Genomic DNA, 24,661 nt, shown 5'->3' on the forward strand with positions numbered 1-24,661 from the left:
CAGAAAATTCAATTGCTTTGTTGAAACAAAATTAATTCAAGAAAAAGTAGAATGCAATAGTACATTTTCTGCTGTCTTTCAAATGCATATACAGTAAACAGTGCGAGACCAGATATCACTTTCATGCTACTTAAATTTTATAATCTGAGGTAAAGGATTTTATCAAGAGAAAGTAATGTAAGTAGAGTATTTATAAACCCAAAGGATATTTTAAATGGGACTGTTCAGTCATCTAACATTCTAAGCAAACCTTTTTATAATAATACTCAATTATATTGTCACAATGTTCCAACCAGAACAACATTTTGAATTAATCTTGTTTTTTGTTCAACTACATAGTTTTGTTTTATCTGAACTATATAATTTACTACATTGATATGTACATAGACACATGGCTTTATTGAGTTCCAAACAAAAAGCTTTTTTGCCAAAAAGTCAGCATAACTGACCCAGAGTTGATATCAGCCTTTGCACTTTAAGACACTTCATTGCTGTCTGGGGCTGGAGTCTTCCTACACAGCCTGTGACTCTTAACAATACATTTCCAAATGGATAACCAGTGTCTTACCCACACACAGGTAATAGTCACGCAGGACCAAAATCGGTGCTGCTGCAACGTTTCCCCTCCAGAATAAACAAAATTTGCAAAGCTTCTAAGCAGTTGCGGCATGCCCATAAATAGTAACAATACACCCGTTAAAAATTCAAAACTTTATTCAGCTTCACACATCGTAGAAGACAAGACAAAGAATCGGCATCATAGACCAAACACACAAGCCCATGCAGCATGGAGGAAAAGGAATAGTTGAGTAGTGTATTAAGGGAAAAAGAAGGATGCTGAACACCCAATCAGAGCACACTTTGTGACCTAAAGCCTTCTGATCCTTCTTGTCTGAGATGATAAAAAAGATGAGCTGGCTCTGCACTGGGGTAATATACATATCTACTGTAGGGTTGTCTCCTTTCTGCTAGTGTCTGACAGTCACTTCCACTAATCCAGACCTCACAGGCAGCACAAATTACTACATAATACATAATCTTCCAATTGGGGGAGGACATCACCAAAAGTGCTGCAATTTTGTCAGAAGTTCACCTTAGGGCAAAATTGTGGCACTTATGGTGACATCCTCTCCCCTTGATCCTCCAATCGGTGAGAGGACATCACCATTTTGGCTGAAGTTCACATTAGGGAACTGTCATTTTAGTGGACGTTAGCACAAGGTTATGTCTGATCCAACCATTGGGTGAGGGGACGTCAACGAAAGCACCACTATTTCGCCCTAAGGTGAACTTCCGACATTGCAGCGCTTTTTGTGACATCCTCTTCCTTGATTGAAGGATCAAGTGAAAGGATGCCACCGGAAGTGCAGCCTTTTTGGTCGAAGTCCGTTCCAGGTTATGTTCACAGAGGTTCACATGAAGATAAAAGAGAGAAGGTGAGGATCAAGCATTTGTAAAATCGGAAGTGTTCGGCAGTGAAGGTAGGGAAGCAATTAGGGAGGGTGAGTGTGAACAGAAATAAGAGTGTGGGAGAGTGAGAGAAAATGTGGGCACCAGGCAATACATTTTGTTCTCCAATTAAAAATGCCACTCGATTTACATCCGAAGCAAATGGGCAGGGAATGTAATTTGTTTCCTGAAAAGGAATGGGCCAAAAATTAACCAAAAAGTGTGTCTTAATCCTTTTGGCCCATTTTTACATGTCTAATAACTTGTCCCATGAATAAGAAAGTACATTAAATGATTAAGTAAATTCCCCAAAACATAATACATAAATGCATTACCTTTAAGGATTGCTATTAGGGTATGTGTTTTGGTCACTGTAAAAAGAACATCTAACCAAGCATCAAAGGGAAACAAAATTAAAAAGAGCACAATATTCATATAGCTTACATAACGTAAGTTCTCTTCCAACTTTCATCCATGAGCATTCTATTTTGTCACTTTCTTTCAGAGACAAACTTTATTTTTAGCCTTAGTCATCTACCATACTAGTATTGTCTTGTAAAGGACAGACACACATTGATATGTCAGTGGTATTAATGCTTATATGTTACTATTGTAAGTCACTATATATAGAGTATGTTTGTAATAGACAAAGAAAAGTGTTTGAAGAATATAGTCTGATTTTCAATAAGGTCAGAAAAACAACTGAGCAGGCGATGTGACAAAAACCGAAAGGCTTGCAAACGAAAAGTGTTTCTGCATTAAGTTTCACATCAAACATGGGTAAATGTCATGAAAAGGGAATGGCAAGGGCATTGTCAGGGAACTTTCATCTTCATCAAAGCCCTTTGAAGCAGTGATTGGGTCAAAGCAACAAGGAATTCTCCAACAAAGAAATTAAAAATGTGTGCCACTAAAAATATATATTCAATCTGATTAAGTTAGGGGGTTGCATAACAAAAAAAGAAAGAAAACAGAAACTTCTGTAGAAAACAATGAAAGCTTTTAGAGTTTAGGCTTTCGGTTTTACAGATTTAGAGGATTTAAGACTATGTTTTATAATCTTTTCAGACTAAATGTTAGAAAATTGTATGCACTTATGAAATCATCTCATGTTATGAAAATTATTTTTTTAATACTACCCCTAAGAAATGGGATTTAGTGTGATATTCTATGCAATTGTTGTAATAACTGTTAAACTGTGTTGGGATCACAGGGAGAAAATTGTATACACCTTAGTTTCAGTCCTGCTTGTGGCTGTAATGAAGTCTCTGTAGTAATCTAATTGTATTGACTTAGCAGGAATGTGGAATTCTAATTGACAACATAAAGCCAAGTAGATTGCAGTATCAGAAAAGACATGCTGACTTAAGCCTAGTTGACATTGATGTCAAAACTATTAGTTGTAGCTTAAGAAAAAAAGCTCAACAAAGTTCCTTTGAATTATTATTTTTTGAATATCTATATTTCACTTTAACACCCTTTTGTGAATGCTGAGTTTATGAAACAGTGTCTAAAGGGTGAAGCAGGGTGTTAATTGGGAGAGGTAGCCAAAAATATAAGGATACATTTACATGCATACCCAATAGACACCCCAATAGCCACCCCAACCCGCACCCCCAGTTGGTCATCACACCAGGCAGAAAAAGACATTTGAAATCAAGATGACGGACCATTTCAACACTAAAGAAACAAGACTTAGGATTCCTGTCTCATTAATATAACCTGCATAGGGTTTTGTATCTTTTATCCTATTACACCATTATGATGGGACACATGTTTTCCTTTGCTGGTGTTAGCAATGCTTATGATTCTTTAACTATGATATGTATCCTTCACTCTCTCTGTGCTCTCCACATCCCATACCGCCACAGAATTAATGTTCCATAGAATAAGAAGTAAAACCACATAGGCTTCCAAAGCTTCAGATATGATTTCAGATGCACATGTATTTACTATAATTGCCAGGCACAAAAAACATATAGTGCTTTCCACACATGTTATACTTGTCATACATTTGGCAATGTTGACCCAGAGTGCCAAATGCTTTTTTTTAATACTGCTGCTGGATACATGTGTATCACCATGTTAATCAAGCACATGGACGTACAGCTCTGAGAAACGATATTTGCCTATTTGTCACACTTTCAGATTTGTATGTTTCAGATCATCAAACCAATTTTATTATCAGGTCACTTTCTTCGTTCAGCTGATATGGATGGAAATGTTGATGAACACATAATGAGATGTTGTTTGACAGTGACACATAACAGGAGATGTAAAGTCACGGTAAAGTACATGTATGTGTGAAAAACAAACACACAAATTTACTACCACAAACTTTAACAAAGACTGGTGGTAGAATTAAGGCATGGAAAGAGTTTAAATAATAGCATTTGCTCATGCCTTTTAGACTCCAAACAACTGACAAACCTATGTATGGGTGGTGTCACTGTACTCATATTCGGGTGTTGTTTGGCAGTGGCATATACCAGGCAGATATAAATTCATGCCTGTATGTACAATGTGTACAATGTGAAACAAAACACAAAAAATGCTACCACAAATTTGACAAAGGATGGTCATGGAATTAGAGCATTTGAAATACCCTGGGTTGTCTAGTTTTAAAAAATACATGGTTTGATGGGTGTAAATTGAATTGAATGTCTTCAAAGTTTCCCTAAATACGACATGACAGGATGACCAGATTTGAAAAAAATTGTTACTAATATGCCACTTGCACTTATCATCCTCAAACATGTAAAAAAATTAAAAGGATCCTTCTCTCTGGCAGCCAGTGAACGTGCGCGTAGACAATCTCCGTCATAGAAGCCCCAGAGGAAGTGCCAGCAGCAGCAGAGGTTGTCTGTGTGCATGGCGCAGATGTCCACTGGCTGCCAGAGAGGAGGATCTAGGTCCCCTGCAGAGCTGCGGGGGATCTGGATCTTAGTCCTGTAGTCAGATCTCTATTTGAGGTCAGATTATAAGAATAATGAAGACAGGCTCTTCTCATAAAATCAGTCTTTTACTTCCATGATATCAAAAATCAAAAGACAGGCTATAATGGCATCGTACCATCACAGCCAAATTAAATTAATAAGATCCAAAACAGTTACAAGATATATTGCACATAATCTGAGATGTGCAAATAAACAAATGATCTAAAGATGACGATGTTGTCTTGATCAGAAAAACTTTATAAAGTGCTTTATCAAAAGTACTTCTCAAAGTGCTTTATTAAAGTGCTTTAGTTTTCCAAGGTGCTTCCAAAAAAGGTGACATATACCAAATCTGAAAATGCCTGTAGCTGCAGGGGTGTAAGGGTCTAAGAGAAATAGAAATAGAAAATAAATAGAATATAATTTAGAAATAAATAAATATAACAATAAAATAAACAATAAAATATATATCACAAAAAAACGTGTTCCGCCTCTATGTGGCTTCTTCAGGAGGAAAAAACATTTATAGTTTGATCCTTTCTAATGTTCTATTTTATATAGCCCCAGCATTGTATATTTCTGTATACGTCACTACGCTTTCCAACATGGTCAACGTATAACTTCTGTGTGTTGTTTTCAATGTGGTGCACATGTAGTTTTGTCTTCCACACATTATCACACAATCCAATACAGCCAATGTATAACTTTCAATACAACGGACATGCAGCCTTCCCTCCAAGGTTGCACATGCAGAATCATCAATGGGACGCAATAAATTTAAAGAAAGCAAGTACATTCCCCCAGCACTCCACACAGCATCCTTGGTGCCACATGCCCAAACATATATTTGGCAAGTTTGCACTCCAGTATTGATAAGGTAAAACACACATAGAAGTTTTGCAATCCTCACCGTAAAAGGTTAATTACAGTCAAACAGTTGTTTTTCCAAGGTCTGCCTACCCCTTGCTTTCCTTATAAATGTATCAGTGCTTCTTGGAAGCTGTCACATTGTGTCTGATAGAAAGGAGTCAGCTCTACTATAACATCTACTGTCAGGGGAGAGAGCCTTCTCATTGCAAAAACAGTGTCTCTGTAGCACTGGTCAGGGTATCCACCCAGCTACTTGGCAACCCAAGAATACAATGATGTTAAAACTACTTTTAAATTATAAGGTTATACACATTAAAAACATCAAATCTATTGATGTTATTGATTACATTTTGACGATGCATTTAGATACCACTTTTATTCTGTTTTTAATGACAATGATCTATATTAAATCTTATGTAATTTCTTCAGATTACCTTTGTAGTTTTCCATACCTATTTTATTATCATTTAAATTATCCAACATTGTTTTTATTTATTTATACTTGTAAAAGATTCTAATACATTTTCTAACCTGAATTAAGAAATGGACCATATATAATTATTGGTATAGGCAGTAGTCAAAGATATGTAATCATTGTTCATAAATAAATGATTATTAAGATATATTAATATGTTTCAATGATAGGCTTCAAGGTTTCCTTGACCTTAAAATATAGAATGAAGGATTTGCTGAACAGGCATTCTATAGATAGGATAGTAACTTGCTAATACATGGTATAGTTGTAACTGTAAAAGGGCATTACAGTATACGTACAGCGACCACCTAAAATAGGGTTTCGACGTGTAAAGATCTTAGTGAGCATGTTTACCCAATTAGGTGAAGACCAATAGACTGACAAGACTGACATCATTATTCAAACCGTGTATATAAGTTAAGCCTTGGAGAAGCATGGGAGGAGAGGTAGAGGGGAGATGTACTTGCCATCCATGGACTCTTCACGTCCCAACACTCCCTCCCTCCATCCTCAGGAATGCATAGGACAGATGTCATGAACTAAATTCCTCTCGAAGGTTTTGTAAGACTTGTTTCGTATTATTTTTGTTATCTTCTTTTTATATTCTTCTATTTTTGTTCGTATTAAATGTTTTACCTTTGTTTGCATCTAAGTGACTCTGCCTATTTTTGACGCACATACATATGTGTTGATCCAATTAGTTGAAGTTTGTATTAGCCCTATATTTTATTACAAAACTACAGCTTTTGCTACATTAGGTTATATGCATTATTTTTCTAATTGATCCTTTTTTTTAAATATTTCTTTCAGATGACACGAGAACAGTATATTTTGGCCACACAGCAAAATAATCTTCGCAATGAAAATACTCAATTTTATCCTGTGGGGATTTATGGGTGGCGAAAGCGGTGTTTATACTTCTTTGTCCTGCTTCTGTTGGTCACCATGATTGTTAATTTAGCAATGACAATATGGATTTTAAAAGTTATGAATTTCACAGTGGTAAGTATCAACGCTTTTACCTTGAAATTTTGATTACTAAAAAAGTTAATTCATAATGTTGTAATGCTCCATTAATTGCAATTAATAGCAATTGGCTATTGTTAATAAAACTAAGGAGCAAATGAATAAGTTATCAATAATAAAGTACATGCATTACATATTTATTAATGGTGGCATCAGTACTTAAGCTGAAAAGGTCTAAACCCATTGCACTGACAAGAAATGTTGTAAGAAAATCTGTGGTGATCACTATTGTCACATGCCAAAAAAAGCTTCCCATCCATATCCAATAATCACATTTCCAAATAACAGTGAACAACCAGATACCTAAAACATGAAAGAACTGACCACTACAGTTAAAACAAGGACACATTTTACTTAATTAAGTGACTCATAAACAAGTCAAACTTGCTGAAAAGGCATATGATAAATCACAAGCCATTCAGCTACCAGCGCCCAATAACAAGAAATGATTGCTAACTGCTCAACCTCACTTACACTTTTAGAACACAGCACAGCACATACAGATTCCGCATTCAAACAACTGTGTGCCTGATAACATCAAAGGGATGATTTTAATTGATGTTAGTGCAGGTCACTGCCACAGTTAAAGCACATCATAGCCAATGTGATACAGCCTGTATTGTGAGTACCTTTATACCTTTATATTTCTTTTGATGTTTTTTTCCCTTGTGTTAATTTTTTCCTTCTTTTGCAGATAATAATGCGTATCATTTGAAATAGTTATGTTTTAATAAAGATGTAATTGTATTGCTATATCAAATATTGAGAGTAAAGTAAAAATATACGATAGAAAACATTCCCTATGGGATTGTCCATGAATGTGGTGTAGCAATAAATAAATCTATGTAAATCATAACATTTACAATTGAAGTAGTCTGGTGGCTTACTATGGGTGTGATGTGTAAATATTTCATTTTGAAATATGTATTGATTTAAGTTGGCTAAAACTTGGAGAGCTAATTGAGGTATATGAATCTACTTAGGAGGAAAAGGGAATAGTATATGTGTATGCAGTTGTATATCTTTGGGCTGACCTAGGGCAGCGCCCCCACTCTCTAGTTCGATCTCAGGTACACCAAAAGATCTCATTTATTTGGCTGGGATACATCACTGTTTGTATGCATGTGTGTATTATGTATGTATGTATATATATATATATATATATATATATATATATATATATATATAAATATATATATATATATAAATATATATATATGAAATATGTTTCAAACAATACATCAGTCTTTCAAGTTTAGATTTAGCAAATAATGAGAACCATGAGTGATATATATGTATAATATATATATATATATACCGTATTTGCTCGATTATAAGACGACCCTGATTATAAGACGACCCCCCAAAATCTGAATATTAACTTAGGAAAAAAAGAAAAAGCCTGAATATAAGACGACCCTAAAGGAAAAAAGTTTTACCAGTAAATGTTAATTCATGTAAACTATTTTTTTTAATAAAAGCTATGATTGAGAAAAATATTTTTTTTGTTTTTATTTCTTGTATTTTCCAACCTGTCCCCCAGTTACGCACATCTGCCCCCAGGCTTGCCACTCCAATATGGCACTGTGGCCCATGATATGCCTTTTAACCCTCTATATGCCACTGTGCCCCATGGTATGCCTTTTGACCCCCTATGTGCCACTCTGCCTCCAGAAATGCCTTATACCCCTATATGCCACTCTGCCTCCAGAAATGCCTTATACCCCTATATCCCATTCTGGCATTTAGGGGGTTAAAATGCATATTATGGGGCAGAGTGGCATATAGGGAGGTATAAGGCATTTCAGGAGGCAGAGTGGCATTAAGGGAGTTAAAAGGCATTGTATAGAGCACTCTGCCTCCAGAAATGCCTTATACCCCTATATGCCACTCTGGCATTTAGGGGGTTAAAATGCATATTATGGGGCAGAGTGGCATATAGGTGTATAAGGCATTTCAGGAGGCAGAGTGCTCTATTAAATGCCCCCTTAACGCCACTCCAGAAATGCCCTATGCCCCCATTTAACACACACACACACACACACACACACACCCTATACCCCCATTTAACTAACACACACACACACACTCTCCCCTCCCCTCCCCTCTCAGCCCTCTCTTACCGGTGCTTCCAGCCGGGGCAGCGGGTTGACGTCGCCTTCTGCTGCAGCCGGAAGGAGGTGGAGTTGGCAGCGGGGGTTTGTCTGCGTCCGTCGCGTATACTTTCCCCGGCTGTCAGAGATCAGAGTTCCCCGCACCGGTGCGGGGAACTCTGATCTCTGACAGTCGGGGAAGGTTTGCGCGACGGACGCAGACAACCCCCGCTGCTAGCCACACCTCCTTCCGGCAGCAGGAAGCACCGGTAAGTGTGTGTATGATGGGGGGGGGGGGTGAGACAGGAGGATCCAGGTCCCCTGCAGCGGTGCGGGGGATCTGGATCTTAGTCTCCTAATCAGACTCTATTTGAGGTCTGATTAGAAGACGACCCCGATTAGAAGACGAGGGGTATTTTTCAGAGCATTTGCTCTGAAAAAAACCTTGTCTTATAATCGAGCAAATACGGTATATAATTTCATGTAGGACAAAAATTGTATGTTTTAAAAGTTTTTTGGAAATTGAAATCAGCAGATTTACCACTCTTATTTGGGTTTATACTTCCTGACTAATGCTATTATCCCTGGCATTACATTGAGATATTTTTGAAAATGTTTTTTGTGGTATTGCACATTTTATGATTAAGCATGTTAGTGCAAAACACCTCAAGCTATTGTTTTTTGTGCTGCTTTGGTATGTTTTGACACATGTGAATACTTACAAGCATTGGACTTTTAGGACTTCTTAGTTTTGTTTCCTTTTCTGTTGTTCTTGCGTATTGCACAAGTAACTCAGACAACTGAAACCCTGTATTTCTGAAAAGAAGCTCTGGGGCAGAGTTACAAATCTAAAGCAATCATTCTGTAAAACATGCTTCCCAAGTGTCCCACAAAAATATTCACTTAGTGACAATTGACAGTTGACATGCCAGGAATATATTGTTCCTAGAGTCACCACTGCTGCAGAAATGTTAAAACAGCCAAGCGAACTATGTTTGTTTTCTGCACCCAAACAGTGTTGCTGTAATGCCTTGATGTGTGAAAAGGCTGTGTATGTGTTTATCTGGGTTTATGGACGGTTATGTGTAAAGGCAGTGTGTGGGCAGTCATGTGTAATGGCAGTGTATGTGTCTGTTTATGGGTAGCCATTTGTAAAAGTCGGTGTGTATGGGCAGTCATGTGTAAGGGCATTGTATGTCTATATGTATATTTATGTGCAGTTATTTGTAAAGCCAGCGTGTATGGGCAGTGTACGTATGTGTATATGTGTGTTTATGGGCAGGTGTGTGTAAAAGCCGTGTACAAGGGCAGTGTCAATAAAATAACTTCTGTAACAAAAATAAATAATGGGGGCATAATATTCAATTCTTGCCTCGATCGCAAAAGGAACTAGCTACGGCTCTGCTCACAACAGCGTGAGAGCCTGTTGCTCGGCCTCTGCACTTATTTGTAAAGTATAAAGAAAAGCTTTTGAGAGTTTTTCTCTCTTTCTCAGGTCTGAAGCAATACCTGAGCAAGACTTTTGAAAGCTTGTCTTGACTATTATGTTAATCAAATAAAAAGGTATCATTGCATACTGCAATACTCTGGTATCATATTTATAAATATATATATATATATATATTAAAAAAAATTGTCAGTGGCATGATTTAGTGGTGGAAGTTTTGTGCCCCCCCCCAGTTTTGACTGTGATATCTTATGTGCCCCCTATATATTGTTCCTAGAGTCACCACTGCTGCAGAAATGTTAAAACAGCCATTGTCACAAAGGGTATAAAAAATAAAATCAGCCATTGTCACGAAGGGGTTAAGATATCTAAGGCCAGCCCCACCCTTATAGCTGATGGACCCACTCCCTTGCATGGCTAGCCCCACCCATTTACATGGTTAGCCCCACTCTTTCTTAAGCCTAAGGCCCTTTCCTTAATTACTTCTCTAACCATACTGCATTTTATTGAATTTTGGCCATTTGAAATGTTGGTATATGAAGCAAATCAAGTGTTCGTTATTTCTCTTAATATACATACCTCCTATGTATTAGATGCATCGAGTTGCAGTTGTTTCTGCCACACAAAAATGTATTTATATGAAAGTTACCTTGTAGCTACAAAGAGTTTAAATGTAAATGTTGCATACATAATTTCAGGTATTTTCATATGCACATCCTATTCAGATATGTAATGTGGCTGTCACATATTCCTCATTAATTAAGAATGTATAAAATATTCTGTTGGATCCTGCAAATGTATTTTAAGCTCTGCAAATGTCAATCATAAATTTCCTATCGAAATGTTACAAAACAAAATTAAATTGGAGACATTGTTCTAAGTCCTTTATAAATATTTTGACCAATATATCAAGCTCCCTAAAGCAAAGTATGTTTACAGTAATTAGAAATTTGTGTAACCAATGTGTTATTATTGAAATAGCCAGGGGCAAAAAATGCAAAGAACTAAGCAATTTTATTTTTATCAATAGTTTTCTTCAAATTATTGTTTCATAACTGAAATGCATTTGCCACTGTCAGATTTTAAGATCCATTGTGCTACAGTTCTTGTTCTGAAAAGAAAATTATTTTAAAATGCTTTTATTAATGCAGAACAAATTCTTTTCAGTCAACCGGTCTATGCAATCAAATGTTAAAGTTGGTGACTAGAATAATCTAGTGAGCCAATTCTAGGTGTCTTGTAGTGAATCGAAGGCATTGGTTCAGTAACCTGTGAAGTATGTGGCTGAAGTAATTACGGCCCGTCAGGCTTAGTGACTTTAGAAAAATAACATTTGAAGTACAATGTGATTTATTCCAACAATCAGCCACTCATGTCTAGCTTCAATTATTACAATAATGTTTTTGCAATTATTGGGTTTTTGACAATTAGATTATACCTAGATATAGGCTGCCCTTAATCATAAACTGGTCTTATATTGTGTAAAATTGATTTTCAATATGTTAAATGGTAAAATCTCAATTAAAACGAATACATTACTTTTATAAATAAATAATGACAAAAATAATAACATTTTTTTAAATGGATTTTGGAGAAAATGTCAGCCTAATATTCAGGCCAATATGTTAATATGATCATGGGCATTGGTAATATGTGATTAATTTACAACTATTTTTGTTCTATTTTTTTTAAGTGATTAAGGATTAAATTGAAAATTTAGCGCAAATGTTTTTGATGTTCTACAAAGCTATATTGGGCTATGCTCATTGTCTTTAGTTGCAGGCAGAGTAATTTAATTTACATACTTTACTGCCGTTGCATCAACACAAATTACAACATCACTACAAGCACACAAGTTTAATGTCACATTGTTCTATTTCAGAAGATACAAAGTTTAGATAAATGTATAGTACAAATGTATCCCATTGTGTATATACACTCACTGGCCACTTTATTAGGTGCACCTGTTCAATTGCTTGTTAACATAAATGGCAGCAACTCAATGCATTTAGGCATGTAGACGTGGTCAAAATTGCTGAAGTTCAATCCGAGCATCAGAGATTTAAGTGACTTTAAAAAGTGGCATGGTTGTTGGTGCCAGAAGAGCTGGTCTGAGTATTTTAGAAACTGCTGAACTATGGAGAAGGTAGGATCACTCTGGAGCCGGAGATATGAGCTCTACCTGACAGCCCATATAAAAACCCAGCACACCATTCATTAGATGCTTAGTTATTAAGCTGACTAGCTGGCTTTGTTCTGCTCAGTTCCAATTCCCTTGTGACCTACCCAATCTACTTGAATGACTTCCTGGCATCTGACCTTGGCTTGTTTATTGAACTCTGTGTATCTCTCCAATCCTGACTCGGCTCATCTCCCGTATTGCACCTCTGCTACCTGATCCCAGCTTACCTACCTTATTTCTGCTTTTGCCTTTGGCCCTGAATTACGGACTCCCTTGTATACCTGTTGGTATACACCCTTGTTCTCCACCCTGCTCTCCACTCCCAGCTCATCCTGACAGACTGGTTCAAGATGACAGAAAGGCAACAGTAACTTAAAAAAACACTTGCTACAACCAAGGTATGCAGAATACCATCTCTGAACGCACAACACGTCAAACCTTGAAGCAGATAGGCTACAGCAGCAGAAGACCACACCGGGTGCCACTCCTGTCAACTAAGAACAGGAAACTGAGGCTACAATTCGCACAGGCTCACCAAAATTGGACAATGGAAGACTGGAAGAATGTTGCCTGGTCTGATGAGTCTTGATTCCAGTTGCAACATTCAGACGGCAGGGTCAGACTTTGGCGTAAACAACATCAAAGCATTGATCCATCCTGTCTTGTATCGACGGTTCAGGCTGGTGGTGGTGTAATGGTGCGGGGGACATTTTCTTGGAACACTTTGGGCCCCTTAGTACCAAATGAGCTTTGTTTAAACGCGACAGGCTACCTGAGTATTGTTGCTGACCATGTCCACCCCTTTATGACCACAGTGTACCCATCTTCTGATGGCTACTTCCAGCAGGATAATGCACCATGTCACAATGTTCACATTATCTCAAACTGTTTTTTTGAACATGACAATGAGTTCACTGAACTCCATTGGCCTCCAGTCACCAGATCTCAATCCAATAGAGCACCTTTGGGATGTGGTGAAACGGGAGATTCGCATCATGGATGTGCAGCCGAAAAATCTGCAGCAACTGCGTGATGCCGTCATGTCCATATGGACCAAAATCTCTGAGGAATGTTTCTAGCACCTTCATCTACAAAGAATATGTGTACAGTGTACATGATATACTGTAAGTAATACTTACTTAGACTGTAACCTCCTCAGTGTTACACCTACCGTGTCCGCCGGGTTCCTGGGATGACATGTGCAGTGACACGGCACACGCGCGACAATTACGAGTGGACGTGCACGTCAAAGCACCACGTCCACAGCGTTCGCACAAGTGTATGAGTGAGTCGCTGCAGCACGTCCGCGGTGTTCGCACATGGACGTACGTGTCGGTGCGGCATGCCCGCAATGCTCGCAGGTTGGTGTGCATGCCGGCACGGGACGTCGGTTGCATGACGTGCGCGACGATGCCATTCTCAGTGTTAATTGGTGCATTACTCCACTTTCCCACCCTTGCTCTCTTTTAAACCCTCAGTTCCACTACTGCAGTGCCCGTTCAAAGAGTATTGTTTGCTCTGAGTTTTTGTGTTTTTGAGTACTTGTGCTATATCTGTGTCTATCGTGTTCTGAACCTTGGTTTGTCTTTGACCTTGATCCTGTGATATCCTCGACTTTGCTTCTGTGCTGCCTGCCCTGATCTTGGACTTCCCTGATTTTGGCTTTGTCTTCACAAACTTGTGAGTCCGCTATTCTGTCTCTGCTACCTGGGTTCAGCTACCTGTGCTACCCCAGGGCCGCACATAACACTCAGGGCACAAACTTCTATTTCTAATATAAGCAATATATTGTACCTCAATAATGATGTATTACAATTGTACTTCACATATAAGTTTTTCATATGCTTTAAACTGTAAATAAATGATAGCAATATGTGCGATAAACGTTATTGGTAAGTATTAAAAATAAAGCTATAAACTATAATGGCTATATGGTTATGTCAAGGATTTATATACTGCGGCGTATCTAGGGTATGGCAACTATGGCTCGTGCCATAGGCGCCATTTAAAAGGGGGCGCCGGTGAGTGGCTTTTAAACGCCGTTTTTTGGGGGGGTTTTTTGATGCGGAGGAGAGAGCGGTTGCTAGGCGCCCCTCATTCTCCTCCACGAGCACCCTACCTCCGTCCCGGTGCCGGCATTTCATGTTGAGCGCCGCAATATGACGTCATATTGCGGCGCTCAGCAGTGAAGCAGCGGGCACCAGGAAACGGGTTTTAAACACTGTTTTTTTCTGATGCGGAGGAGAGAGAGGGGCACCTAGAAACCGCTCGGCGCCTCTCGTTCTCCCCTGCATCCAAAAAAAAAAAGACAGCGTTTAAGAGCCGCTCGCTGGTGCCCGCTGCTTCAGTGCTGAGCGCCAAAATATGAGTGCAGCAGTGAAAGAAGGCAGAAGCCTTGTGCTCCCGTTGCTGGACCCCAAGGTGAGAACTACAAAGGGGGAGAGGGGTTAGGGAGTGATAAGGGAGGGAGAGGGAGTGATAAGGGAGGGAGAGGGGTTAGGGAGTGATAAGGGAGGGAGAGGGGTTAGGGAGTGATAAGGGAGGGAGAGGGGTTAGGAAGTGATAAGGGATTGAGAGGGGTTAGGGAGTGATAAGGGAAGGAGAGAGGTTAGAGAGTGATAAGGGAAGGAGAGGGGTTAGAGAGTTATAAGGGAGGGAGAGGGGTTAGAGAGTGATAAGGGAGGGAGAGGGGTTAGAGATTGATAAGGGAGGGAGAGGGGTTAGAGAGTGATAAGGGAGGGAGAGGGGTTAGAGAGTGATAAGGGAGTGATAAGGGGGGAGAGGGGTAAGGGAGTGATAAGGGAGGGAGAGGGGTTAGAAAGTGATATAAGTAAAGAGTGGATTAATGTGTGCATGAGTGAATGAGGGAGAGCATGAGTTAATGTGTGGATGAATTGTCTGAATGAGGGAGAGCATAAGTTAATGTGGATGAATTGGCTGAATGAGGGAGAGCATGTCTTAATGTGTGGATGAATTGTCTGAATGAGGGAGAGCATAAGTTAATGTGGATGAATTGGCTGAATGAGGGAGAGCATGACTTAATGTGTGGATGAATTGTCTGAATGAGGGATAGCATGAGTTAATGTGTGGATGAGATGTCTGAATGAAAGTGTGAATTAGTGAGTGACTGTAAAAGTGTTTGTGTGTATCATAGATGTATAATTGTGGAAGGGCAAAGATGGCACTAGCAGGAGGTTTGAGCCTTGGGGACCAAGATGGCACAGGCAGGGTGTATATGGGACAAAGATGGCACAGGCCGGACTGTTTGGGGACAAAGTTGACTTGTGCTGGGCTATTTGTGGACAAAGATGGCAAGTCTTATGTGTGTGTAATTTGGGTGCTGGTCAGGTTCTATGCGAGCAGTGTGGACGCCAGGGCTGGCTTTGGGGTGTGCAACCTGTGATCTATGCCTGTAATTTAGGGGGTTTTAAATATACTTTTAATGCCGTGTTTTTATGTGAATTCCAATTGATCTATACCTGCAAAGCTGGGTTTTTGTGTTATTCTGTAGATCCATATCTGCTATGCTATGTTTCCATACATTATTTATGTATACTTGCAAATACAGGGTTAATATGTCTTATTCAGTTGATTAATACCTGCAATGCTGTTTCCATGTATTTATTTGATCTATACCTGCGATGCTACGTTTCATATATTATTATTGTATACCTGCAAATATAGGATTTGTATGTCTGATTCTGTTTATTTGATATATACCTTCAGTGCTGAGCTCACAAGTGAATTTCAACTGATCTGGGTTTGTGTGTTGATCTATACCTGCTATTGGCAACAGGGACTAATATTTATATATATATATATATATATATATATATATATATATGGGCAGCAGGGGCTAATAAATGGGTTTTAGATATTTGGACAGGGGCGCAATTTCAGTGCTTTGCCATAGGCGCTAATTTCGGTAGATACGCCTCTGTTTATATAACACAGCAATTTAATTTGTCCATCTGCAGAGAAATATTGTTTGCAGAGTTCATTTATCAGCAAATATTATATAACCCTCTAAACTCTGAATATATGTTTCATTGTTAATCATCCATACTCATTTCAATTGCCTGGACAATCTGAATACAGAAATACTGGAAATTAAAAGTAAAAACATTGACCGACCAGCTGCTTTACTCTGCAGGTTGACCATTTGTGGTCAGAGAGAATCAAATGTTTTACATCTAGTTTATTTCATTCAAGTTTTGAGATATTTAATTAACAACATAAATAAGTCTAAGTATACAGTCTAAGTATACAGTAGCACGACCATGAAAAGTTGTATAATGTTGTTGTTAATGTCTTGCACCATTGTGCCATAACCTCACATGAAGGGCATTGTTCTACCCAACCACAGATGGGATGTCCAAAGGAATTTACCATAGTGTAACTTTGGTTGCAAATTAGGGATTAATCTAGCCTTGGTGCAGTATTAATCTAAATTTTATTAAAGACAGGAGGCGAGTATTTTGCATTAACCTTCTTTACTGTTAACCTCCAGCAGCAAAACAGTTAACAGAAAACAATAAAAACAACCAATAAGAACACAGGAAACAGTCTATAAAAGTCTGCACATCTTGGCACTCCTCCTCTTTCTTTGCACAGAAGCTGAAACGACAGCAACAACATCCCGGAAGAAACACTCAGGAACTCTAGTACAACACGGAGATGGACCACCGCAACGTCATCACCTCAAACAACCGGAGGACGACCTGGAAAAAAAGATCGTGACAGTACCATGCAACCATATGTCGAGCAGAGCAGAATTAAAACAACAGGCACAGTAACATCAATAAATAAATCAACAAGAAACCCCCCATACAAACGAGCTGAAGCCCTAACAGAAGGGAGGGAAGAGAACAATAGTAAGGGAGGGAAAATACTCGCCTCCTGTCTTTAATAAAATTTAGATTAATACTGCACCAAGGCTAGATTAATCCCTAATTTTATAGCAAGACAGGAGGCTTCGTATTTTGCAGTTTTTAACGCCTAGAAACCAACGCCAGCGTGGCGTGAGCCGGGGCTCGAAAATAAAAAGTCCGGAAAGTAGATTCCCTGGACCAATCCGCCGCCGACAAAAGGTCCGAGAGGGAACAGCCCGCGGATAAGGCCGCGGATAAGGCCGCGGAGGCAGCCACACCGCGGACCGAATGAGCCCCAAAAGAACCCGCAATGCCAGCCAAAAGGAGAATCCAACGAATCCACCGGGAGAGTGTGGGCACCGAGACAGGCCGAAAAGGACGCACGTAAGAAATGAAGAGCGGACCCGAAGGGGAAGACCGAAACTGAGCCGACCTGGCTAAATAAGTCTGGACACAACGTGCCACACAAAGGCGTGGCCGGTCAGGGAAATAAGGATAGGAGACAGAAGTAGAACTGGATTTAGTTCTACGAAAAACAGAAACCGAAACGCCCTCGGGAGAAAAAACAAAAGAGGACACATCAAAAGCACGAACGTCAGACACCCGTCGGAACGAGACAAGGCACAAGAGAAGAGCAGTCTTGGCAGACAGCTGGCGAAAGGACAAACCGTCGTTGTCCGGCCAATCCTCAAAAAAACGGAGCACCCGAGAGACATCCCAAAAGGATTCATAACGAGCCCTAGGGGGCCGAGAGAGCCGAATACCCCGAAGGAGACGACAGACCGCCGGATCCTTACCAACACTCAAGCCCTGCACCGGAACGTGAGCCTCCGAAATGGCAGAGCGAAAACAATTAATGGTGCGGTAGGACCTGCCCATGGAAAAAAGATGGGCCAAAAAATTAAGAACCGCCGTCACAGGTGCCGTAAGGGGATCAAGGTGTCGAACCAGACACCAGCGACTCCAGGCGTTCCAAGCCTGGAGGTAAGATCTCCTGGTTCCTGAGGCCCAAGAGCCCCAGAGCAGGTCTCTAGCTGACTCCGATAAGCCCGGCACATGCCAGGATCCCCGGAAACCAACCAGGCCACCAGCGTCAGACGATCCTGGAGGATAAGAGGATGAGGGTTCCCCTCCGGATCCCGAAGCAGATCCCAGGTCGAGGGAAGGATCAGGGGATCCGCGCACGACAGTTCCAGAAGCAACGGGAACCACGGCTGAGTCCTCCACAGGGGTGCTATCAAGAGGATAGAGACACCCTGACGACTGACGGAATGGAGGATCATGTTGAATGGGGGAAAGGCATAAGCTCCCCGGAGCGGCCACGACTGCAGGAAGGCATCCACCGCCAAGGATAGCGGATCCGGAAGCCAACTGAAGAACGCTTCCGTCTGACAATTCGCCCTGGATGCGACCAGATCCAGATGGAGGGGACCGCGACACAGGTGGAGAGAGTGGAACACGCTCGGAAGAAGATGCCAGTCGCTCACATCCCTCCAATGCCGGGAGAACCAGTCGGCCACGAGGTTCTCCTTGCCCGACAGGTACTCCGCACGAATGGACAGGTGGTTGTCCAGACAGAACTGATAAAGCTCCTTGGTGAGCTCTGTGAGAAGCCTGGATCTCGAGCCCCCCAGCCTGTTGATGTAGCGGACGGCGGAGACGTTGTCCATGCGCAACACGAGGGAACAGTGAGTAACACCCTTCAGGAAGCTGCGAACCGCGAACCAGCCCGCGATGAGCTCCAAACAGTTGATATGAAGGTCGCGTTCCGCCCGGTAGCCACGACGAAATCCGGGCTTGACCCGAAAATGGCACGGCCGTTCCACGCATCCATGTGGACCAACCACCAATGGAGTTCCAACCGGGCCTCGTCTGACAAGGCGATCACCGCGTCGTAGGAGGCCGACTCGCGAAGATGCCGCGTCTTCAGCCGCTGGAGGGCCCTGTAGTGGAGCCTGAATGGATGCGGAGAGCAAGCCAATCACCCTGGCGATATTTCGAAGCGAAACCAGGCCGCCACGAAGGAGCCTGCGAATCTCCTTCTTTATAACCAAGACCTTGTCACGAGGGAGCCTGAGGACCGCCTCCACGGAGTCTAGCGAGAACACGAGAAACTGAATGGTTTGCACCGCATAGCGTTGATCACGAAACCCAAGTCTTGAAGCAGATGAACCACAAGGTAGGTGTCGCGACGCAGAGACTCAGCGTCCTGAGCCATAAGGAGGATGTCGTCCAAGTAAACTATGGAACGAATCCCGCGCGCCCGAAGGAACTCCATGACCGGCTTCAGAAGTTTGGTGAAGCACCATGGAGCGGAGCTGAGCCCGAATGGAAGGCAAGTGAACTGCCAGAGAAGGCCTTGCCAGCGAAATTGAAGGAACCTCCGATCGTCGTGATGGACAGGGACGGAAAGGTAAGCATCCTTGAGGTCAAGGCGGGAGAACCAGTCGTTCTCCCTGAGCAGTCGCGGAGGAGATGTATACCCTCCATTTTGAAGTGGCGATACACAACGTGTCTGTTGAGAGACCGAAGGTTGATGACCGGGCGGAACTCCCCCGATTTCTTGCGCACCAGGAAGATATTGCTGACGAAACACGGAGGGGAAAGCGCCCTTTCTATGGCCCCCTTCTCTAGGAGAAAAGAGAGCTCGGAGTGCACCAGGGAGGCCGCATCGCAAGACAACCTGGGGAGAGGAGGTGGAAAACTCTGACGAGGAGTGGAAAGGAACTCCAGACGGAAACCCACTACAGTCTGAAGGACCCAGGGATCTGATGTAAGGCGAGACCAGGCATGGAAAAAATGGGCGAGCCGACCCCCGACAGGAATATGAGGAAAAATAGGAATCAGTTTTACCTGAAGCTGATCTTCCTCTGGTGGACGTGTAGCCCCTGCCTCTGTAGCCCCCTCTGGAGCATGGCATGCGAAACTGGGAACGGTAGGCGGTGGAGGCGTCCGGAAAACGGGGTCTAGAGGCCGACGAGGCCGTTCTGCTGGCGGCATGACCCCTCTGCCGACCAGCTCTGGGGGAAAAACGACTTCCCGTACGAAAAACACGCCTCCAGCGATATCGCACAATTGGTGTTGCCCAGTAAACATAAGGCTCTCTGAGTCCAGTCACGGACCAGCTGGGGATCCAGGGGAGAGCCGTCGGTGATGGCTTCGTCGGCCATTTGGAACACCTGGGTCAAGGGGCCCGCTACATCGAGGAGCTTATCCTGTGCCGAGCGCAAGCCCAGCTCAATGCCCTTACGAGGGTCTTTGCCATTTTTAGTTAGGAAAGTCACGAAGGTCTGATCAAACTCGGGCGTATTGAGAACTTTGTCCCGGACCGTGGGTCGAGGACACTCCGAGCGGAGCCTTTGGCGCACCTCTTTATCCAAGGGGCGATGAATCCAAAACCTCAGGAACTCGGCAATGTGGGCCGATGGTGTCCATTCCGAGGAGCGAGGGTAGCGCAGAGCCCTGGGGTCGAAAAGCGTGGTCCCCAGATCATCCGTGACCTCAAAGGGTTGATCGGGAGCATTGGACGGGTTGAAAGAGATCTTGGGAGGATCCAGAGCGAAGTCCTGGTTCTGCATGGGAGATGCCGGACCAGAGGATCCAGCGCAATATTCGTCCAGAACTTCATAATCCGTAAGGTCTTCGGTAGGTGAAACCAAAGGAAGAGCTGAACTGCGGGCCTTCTTCAGCGGGGCTTTACCCTTCCCGGATGTGGAGGGCAATTCGCCCCAGGTGCGCTTGTGAGAGGCTGCGGTAGCCGCGGGAGACGAGGAGCCGCCAGCGTCAGAATCCTCCACCCCAGCAGGGGAAACGAGAGGCGGAGAAGGGCGAGCAGAATGGAGATCCTCCAGCGCAGCAGGGAAGGACGCCGCCAGGGCAGAGCGGAGCCAGGCCTGGACAGCGGCCGGAATTTGAGCTTGGGATTCTTCAGCCATAGCACTCCAAAAGTGTCTAGGGGAACACAAAAAATAACAGGAGTCAAAAAACCGGTTCGGGCTTTGGCAGCAGACTGGGGTTCATCCAATAGGGCAGTAAGCGCTGTAAACAGGGGGTCACCCCTAGAGGAGGCTGAATACAGTCGTAACGTGTCCACAGAATGGGGTCACCACAGTTGAGAACCGCAGGGGTTTACCCTTAACAGAAAGCGGTGGGGTCATCGTAGGGCCAAAAGGGGGTTACCCAGTGGCAATAAGAGGGCAGGTAGGAAGCCCTAGGCACCCATGGGACCACAGTAGGGTTTAAATAGGCCACAGTATCAATAATCCACTTGGAATCAAACCTGCTAAATAATAAAACCTGAAAAGCAAGAAACAACTACACACCATGCGGCCGATAAGGCCCAATCAAACAAAATAACAATGGAAAGAAAAAACGTGCAGCGTGGTGAAGGCCGCCGGGAAAGAAACCGAGCCACCACCACGCCGCGGGTCACGAGGAACGGAGGCCCCGCGATGAACGAGGCCGCCGTTCAGAGAAAAGCCGGGCGTCCCGCGGCAGATGTAGGCCACGGAACGACAGCGAGACGGGCCGCAATGCGGCACGAGCCAACCGCGGCATGGCAACGGTAAAAAGAAACCGGCCGCGGCGAGAAAGGACCGAGACAGGGGCTGCGGCGCCAATAACCGGCCCCAGAATAGAGTGCAGGGGAAAAAAATCCCGCCGCGGGGGAAGGACGACAAGCCGCCACAGGGGTGAGGCCGCCGCAAGGGAGAAAGCGGGGAAACACCGCGCCGTCAAAGATGGCGGGCCGCTGAGAGGAAACGCGCCGCACGCCGCTCGCGAGAGGCCGGGAACACCTCGCGGAGAAAGGGGAACCGCCGCACGGGCGCCAGGGAAGGGATAAAACCACGGGGAAGAGAACCGCCCCGGGTGGAGAGGCCGACAAAGGCCAACGCACAAGGGCAGGGGGGGGAACGGAAAAGGCAATTTTTTTGCAGTTTTACTGCAGTTATTTTTGTACGGAAGTACAAATGCAATAAAGCTACAGTACATTGAAGTACAACTGCAGGTTTGCAATATAAAAAAAAAAGTGCGGTAAATGTGCAGTAATACTGCAGTACAGTGAAGTACAAATGCAGTAAAACTGCAGTAAATGTGCAGTAATACTGCAGTAAAAGTGCAGTATTGCAGTTTTTTAGTGTCCAAAAAACTGCAGTATTACTCCAAAAAAGCTGCAGTAATTTTTCGTAAGGGTATATTGGTGGAAAGTGAGGGGCAATGTGTTTTAAAAATACAATAAAATGCACAAAGACATAGTCACTGCAGTCACTGTTTTACTTTAAATCTTGTCCTGAAAGGGAGGGAACTGCCAAAATAGAATGCCAAATAAATGGAAAATATATCAGTTTTATATTCTTTTGTTTGCGAGCATGTGTGCAAATGAAGCTAATAAATGAATACTCTGACAAGCATAATAAAAAATGAGAAGCAGAAATTAATGTGTAGTTTGCCATTGGGAAACTATTAACATTTTCATTGTGCACTATATTTCATTTTGATTGTAGCATTGGCATACCATTATACAGCAGCAAATGTAGAACTTTTTAGCCATACTACTGAAAAAATATTTTCTTATCAAATTAAGTTAAAATGCCCCAAAAAAGATTATATCATTTTGTTTTTGAGTTTTTATAATTGAAACTAGACATCGCCACAAATAGATTATTTAGCTATTCCTATTAATAATGTATTGCTTAACAAATATTTATACTGTTTCAGAATTTTCAGTTTATAATGATCTACACTGATGCAATCAGTTAAAAAGTAAATATGTGTTTTTTATGAAGCTTGAAAATCTGCTTTTATGAACTTTTTTGGCAATATATCTTTCCATGAATGTATTCAATAGTGATTTGACAAGGGTTTTCATCGTAGTATTTATTTATTATTATTTTATTTTACCATTCCATGAAATTGTACTATTGATTAAAAAAAACTGAGATATGTTAGACTTAACTTCTACAGTATACATAATCTAGCTTTTGAAAATGTTTGTTTTCAACCATGTTTTATTGATTGAAAATAAGAAGGTGATAAGGTGGAAAATTAAATACCATCTTTTCTGTATAAGTGGTTATGTAGTCTGCATTGTACATACAGGGGTGCATTTACAGAGATGCAGAGATCAGGGAATATGGGGGAGCAATATGTTTAAGATGTTGACCGGACAGGTCTCCTGGGGTTTGGCGGATGCCAGGAGAACACTACCTAATAGAATGCATAGTGCCTTTTACAAACTTTGGTAGAGGAAGATTAATGGTCTGGGGCTGTTTTTCAGGGTTTGGGCTAGCTAGCCCCTTACTTCCAGTAAAGGGTAATGTTAATGCTGCAAATAATTTTTAGACAATTGTATTGCAACTTTGTGGAAACAGTTTGGGGAAGGTCCTTTTCTATTGCAGCCCAAGTGCACAAAGCAATGAAAGAACTTGACTGGCCCGCACAGAACCCTGATTTCAACCTTATTGACACATTTTGAATGAACTGGAACAGAGATTATGAGACAGGCCTTCTTGTCCAACACCAGTGCCTGACCTCACAAATGCTCTACAGGATGAATGGGTGAAAATTCCCACAGAAACAATCCAAAATATTGTGGAAAGCCTTCCCAGAAGAGTGGAAGCTGTATGTATTTAGAATGCAATGTTATAAAAGTCCCTGTTGGTGTAATGGTCAATACTTTTGTCCATATAGTGTTAGAGTTGGATCCCCTTTTGTCTTCAGAACTGTCTTCATTCTTTGTGTCATACTTTCTACAAGGAAAAGAAAAGAAAAAATGTCGGTGTGCTAAGCTAGTCTCAGGCTCAAATAATACAAATGTATAATACCCTTACGAAAAAATTACTGCAGTTTTTCTGAAGTAATACTGCTGTTTTTTGGACATGAAAAAACTGCAATACTGCACTTTTACTGCAGTATTACTGCACATTTACTGCAGTTGTACTGCATTTGTACTTCACTGTACTGCAGTTGTACAGCAGTTATTTTTGTACGGAAGTACAAATGCAATAAAGCTGCAGTACATTGAAGTACAACTGTAGGTTTGCAATATAAAAAAAAAAGTGCAGTAAATGTGCAGTAAAACTGCAGTACAGTGAAGTACAAATGCAGTACAACTGCAGTAAATGTGCAGTAATACTTCACTAAAAGTGCAGTATTGCAGTTTTTTCATGTCCAAAAAACAGCAGTATTACTTCAGAAAAACTGCAGTAATTTTTCGTAAGGGGAGGCCTACCAAACAATGTGAGCAAATGTGTTGGCTGTACAATGTATACATTGTGTACAATGACAAATATATTAACATCATATATATATT

The 24,661-nt window shown here is 41.8% G+C and overlaps 1 protein-coding gene across 1 annotated transcript in view; it reads left to right on the forward strand.

Moving 5' to 3' along the window:
- Window positions 1-6,540: 6,540 nt before the first annotated feature.
- Window positions 6,541-24,661, forward strand: part of LOC149273265 (zeta-sarcoglycan-like) — a 149,489-nt gene continuing 131,368 nt past the window's right edge. The window contains exon 1 of the mRNA XM_089506522.1: window positions 6,541-6,732. Within this exon, the coding sequence (XP_089362648.1) occupies window positions 6,541-6,732 (192 nt within the window). The remainder of the gene's footprint in view (window positions 6,733-24,661) is intronic.

The sequence above is a fragment of the Sceloporus occidentalis genome, unplaced genomic scaffold (assembly GCF_023333645.1).
Source record: "Sceloporus occidentalis isolate IW3139 unplaced genomic scaffold, rSceOcc1.0.p SCAF_388, whole genome shotgun sequence".
In the NCBI taxonomy this organism is placed as follows: domain Eukaryota; kingdom Metazoa; phylum Chordata; class Lepidosauria; order Squamata; family Phrynosomatidae; genus Sceloporus; species Sceloporus occidentalis.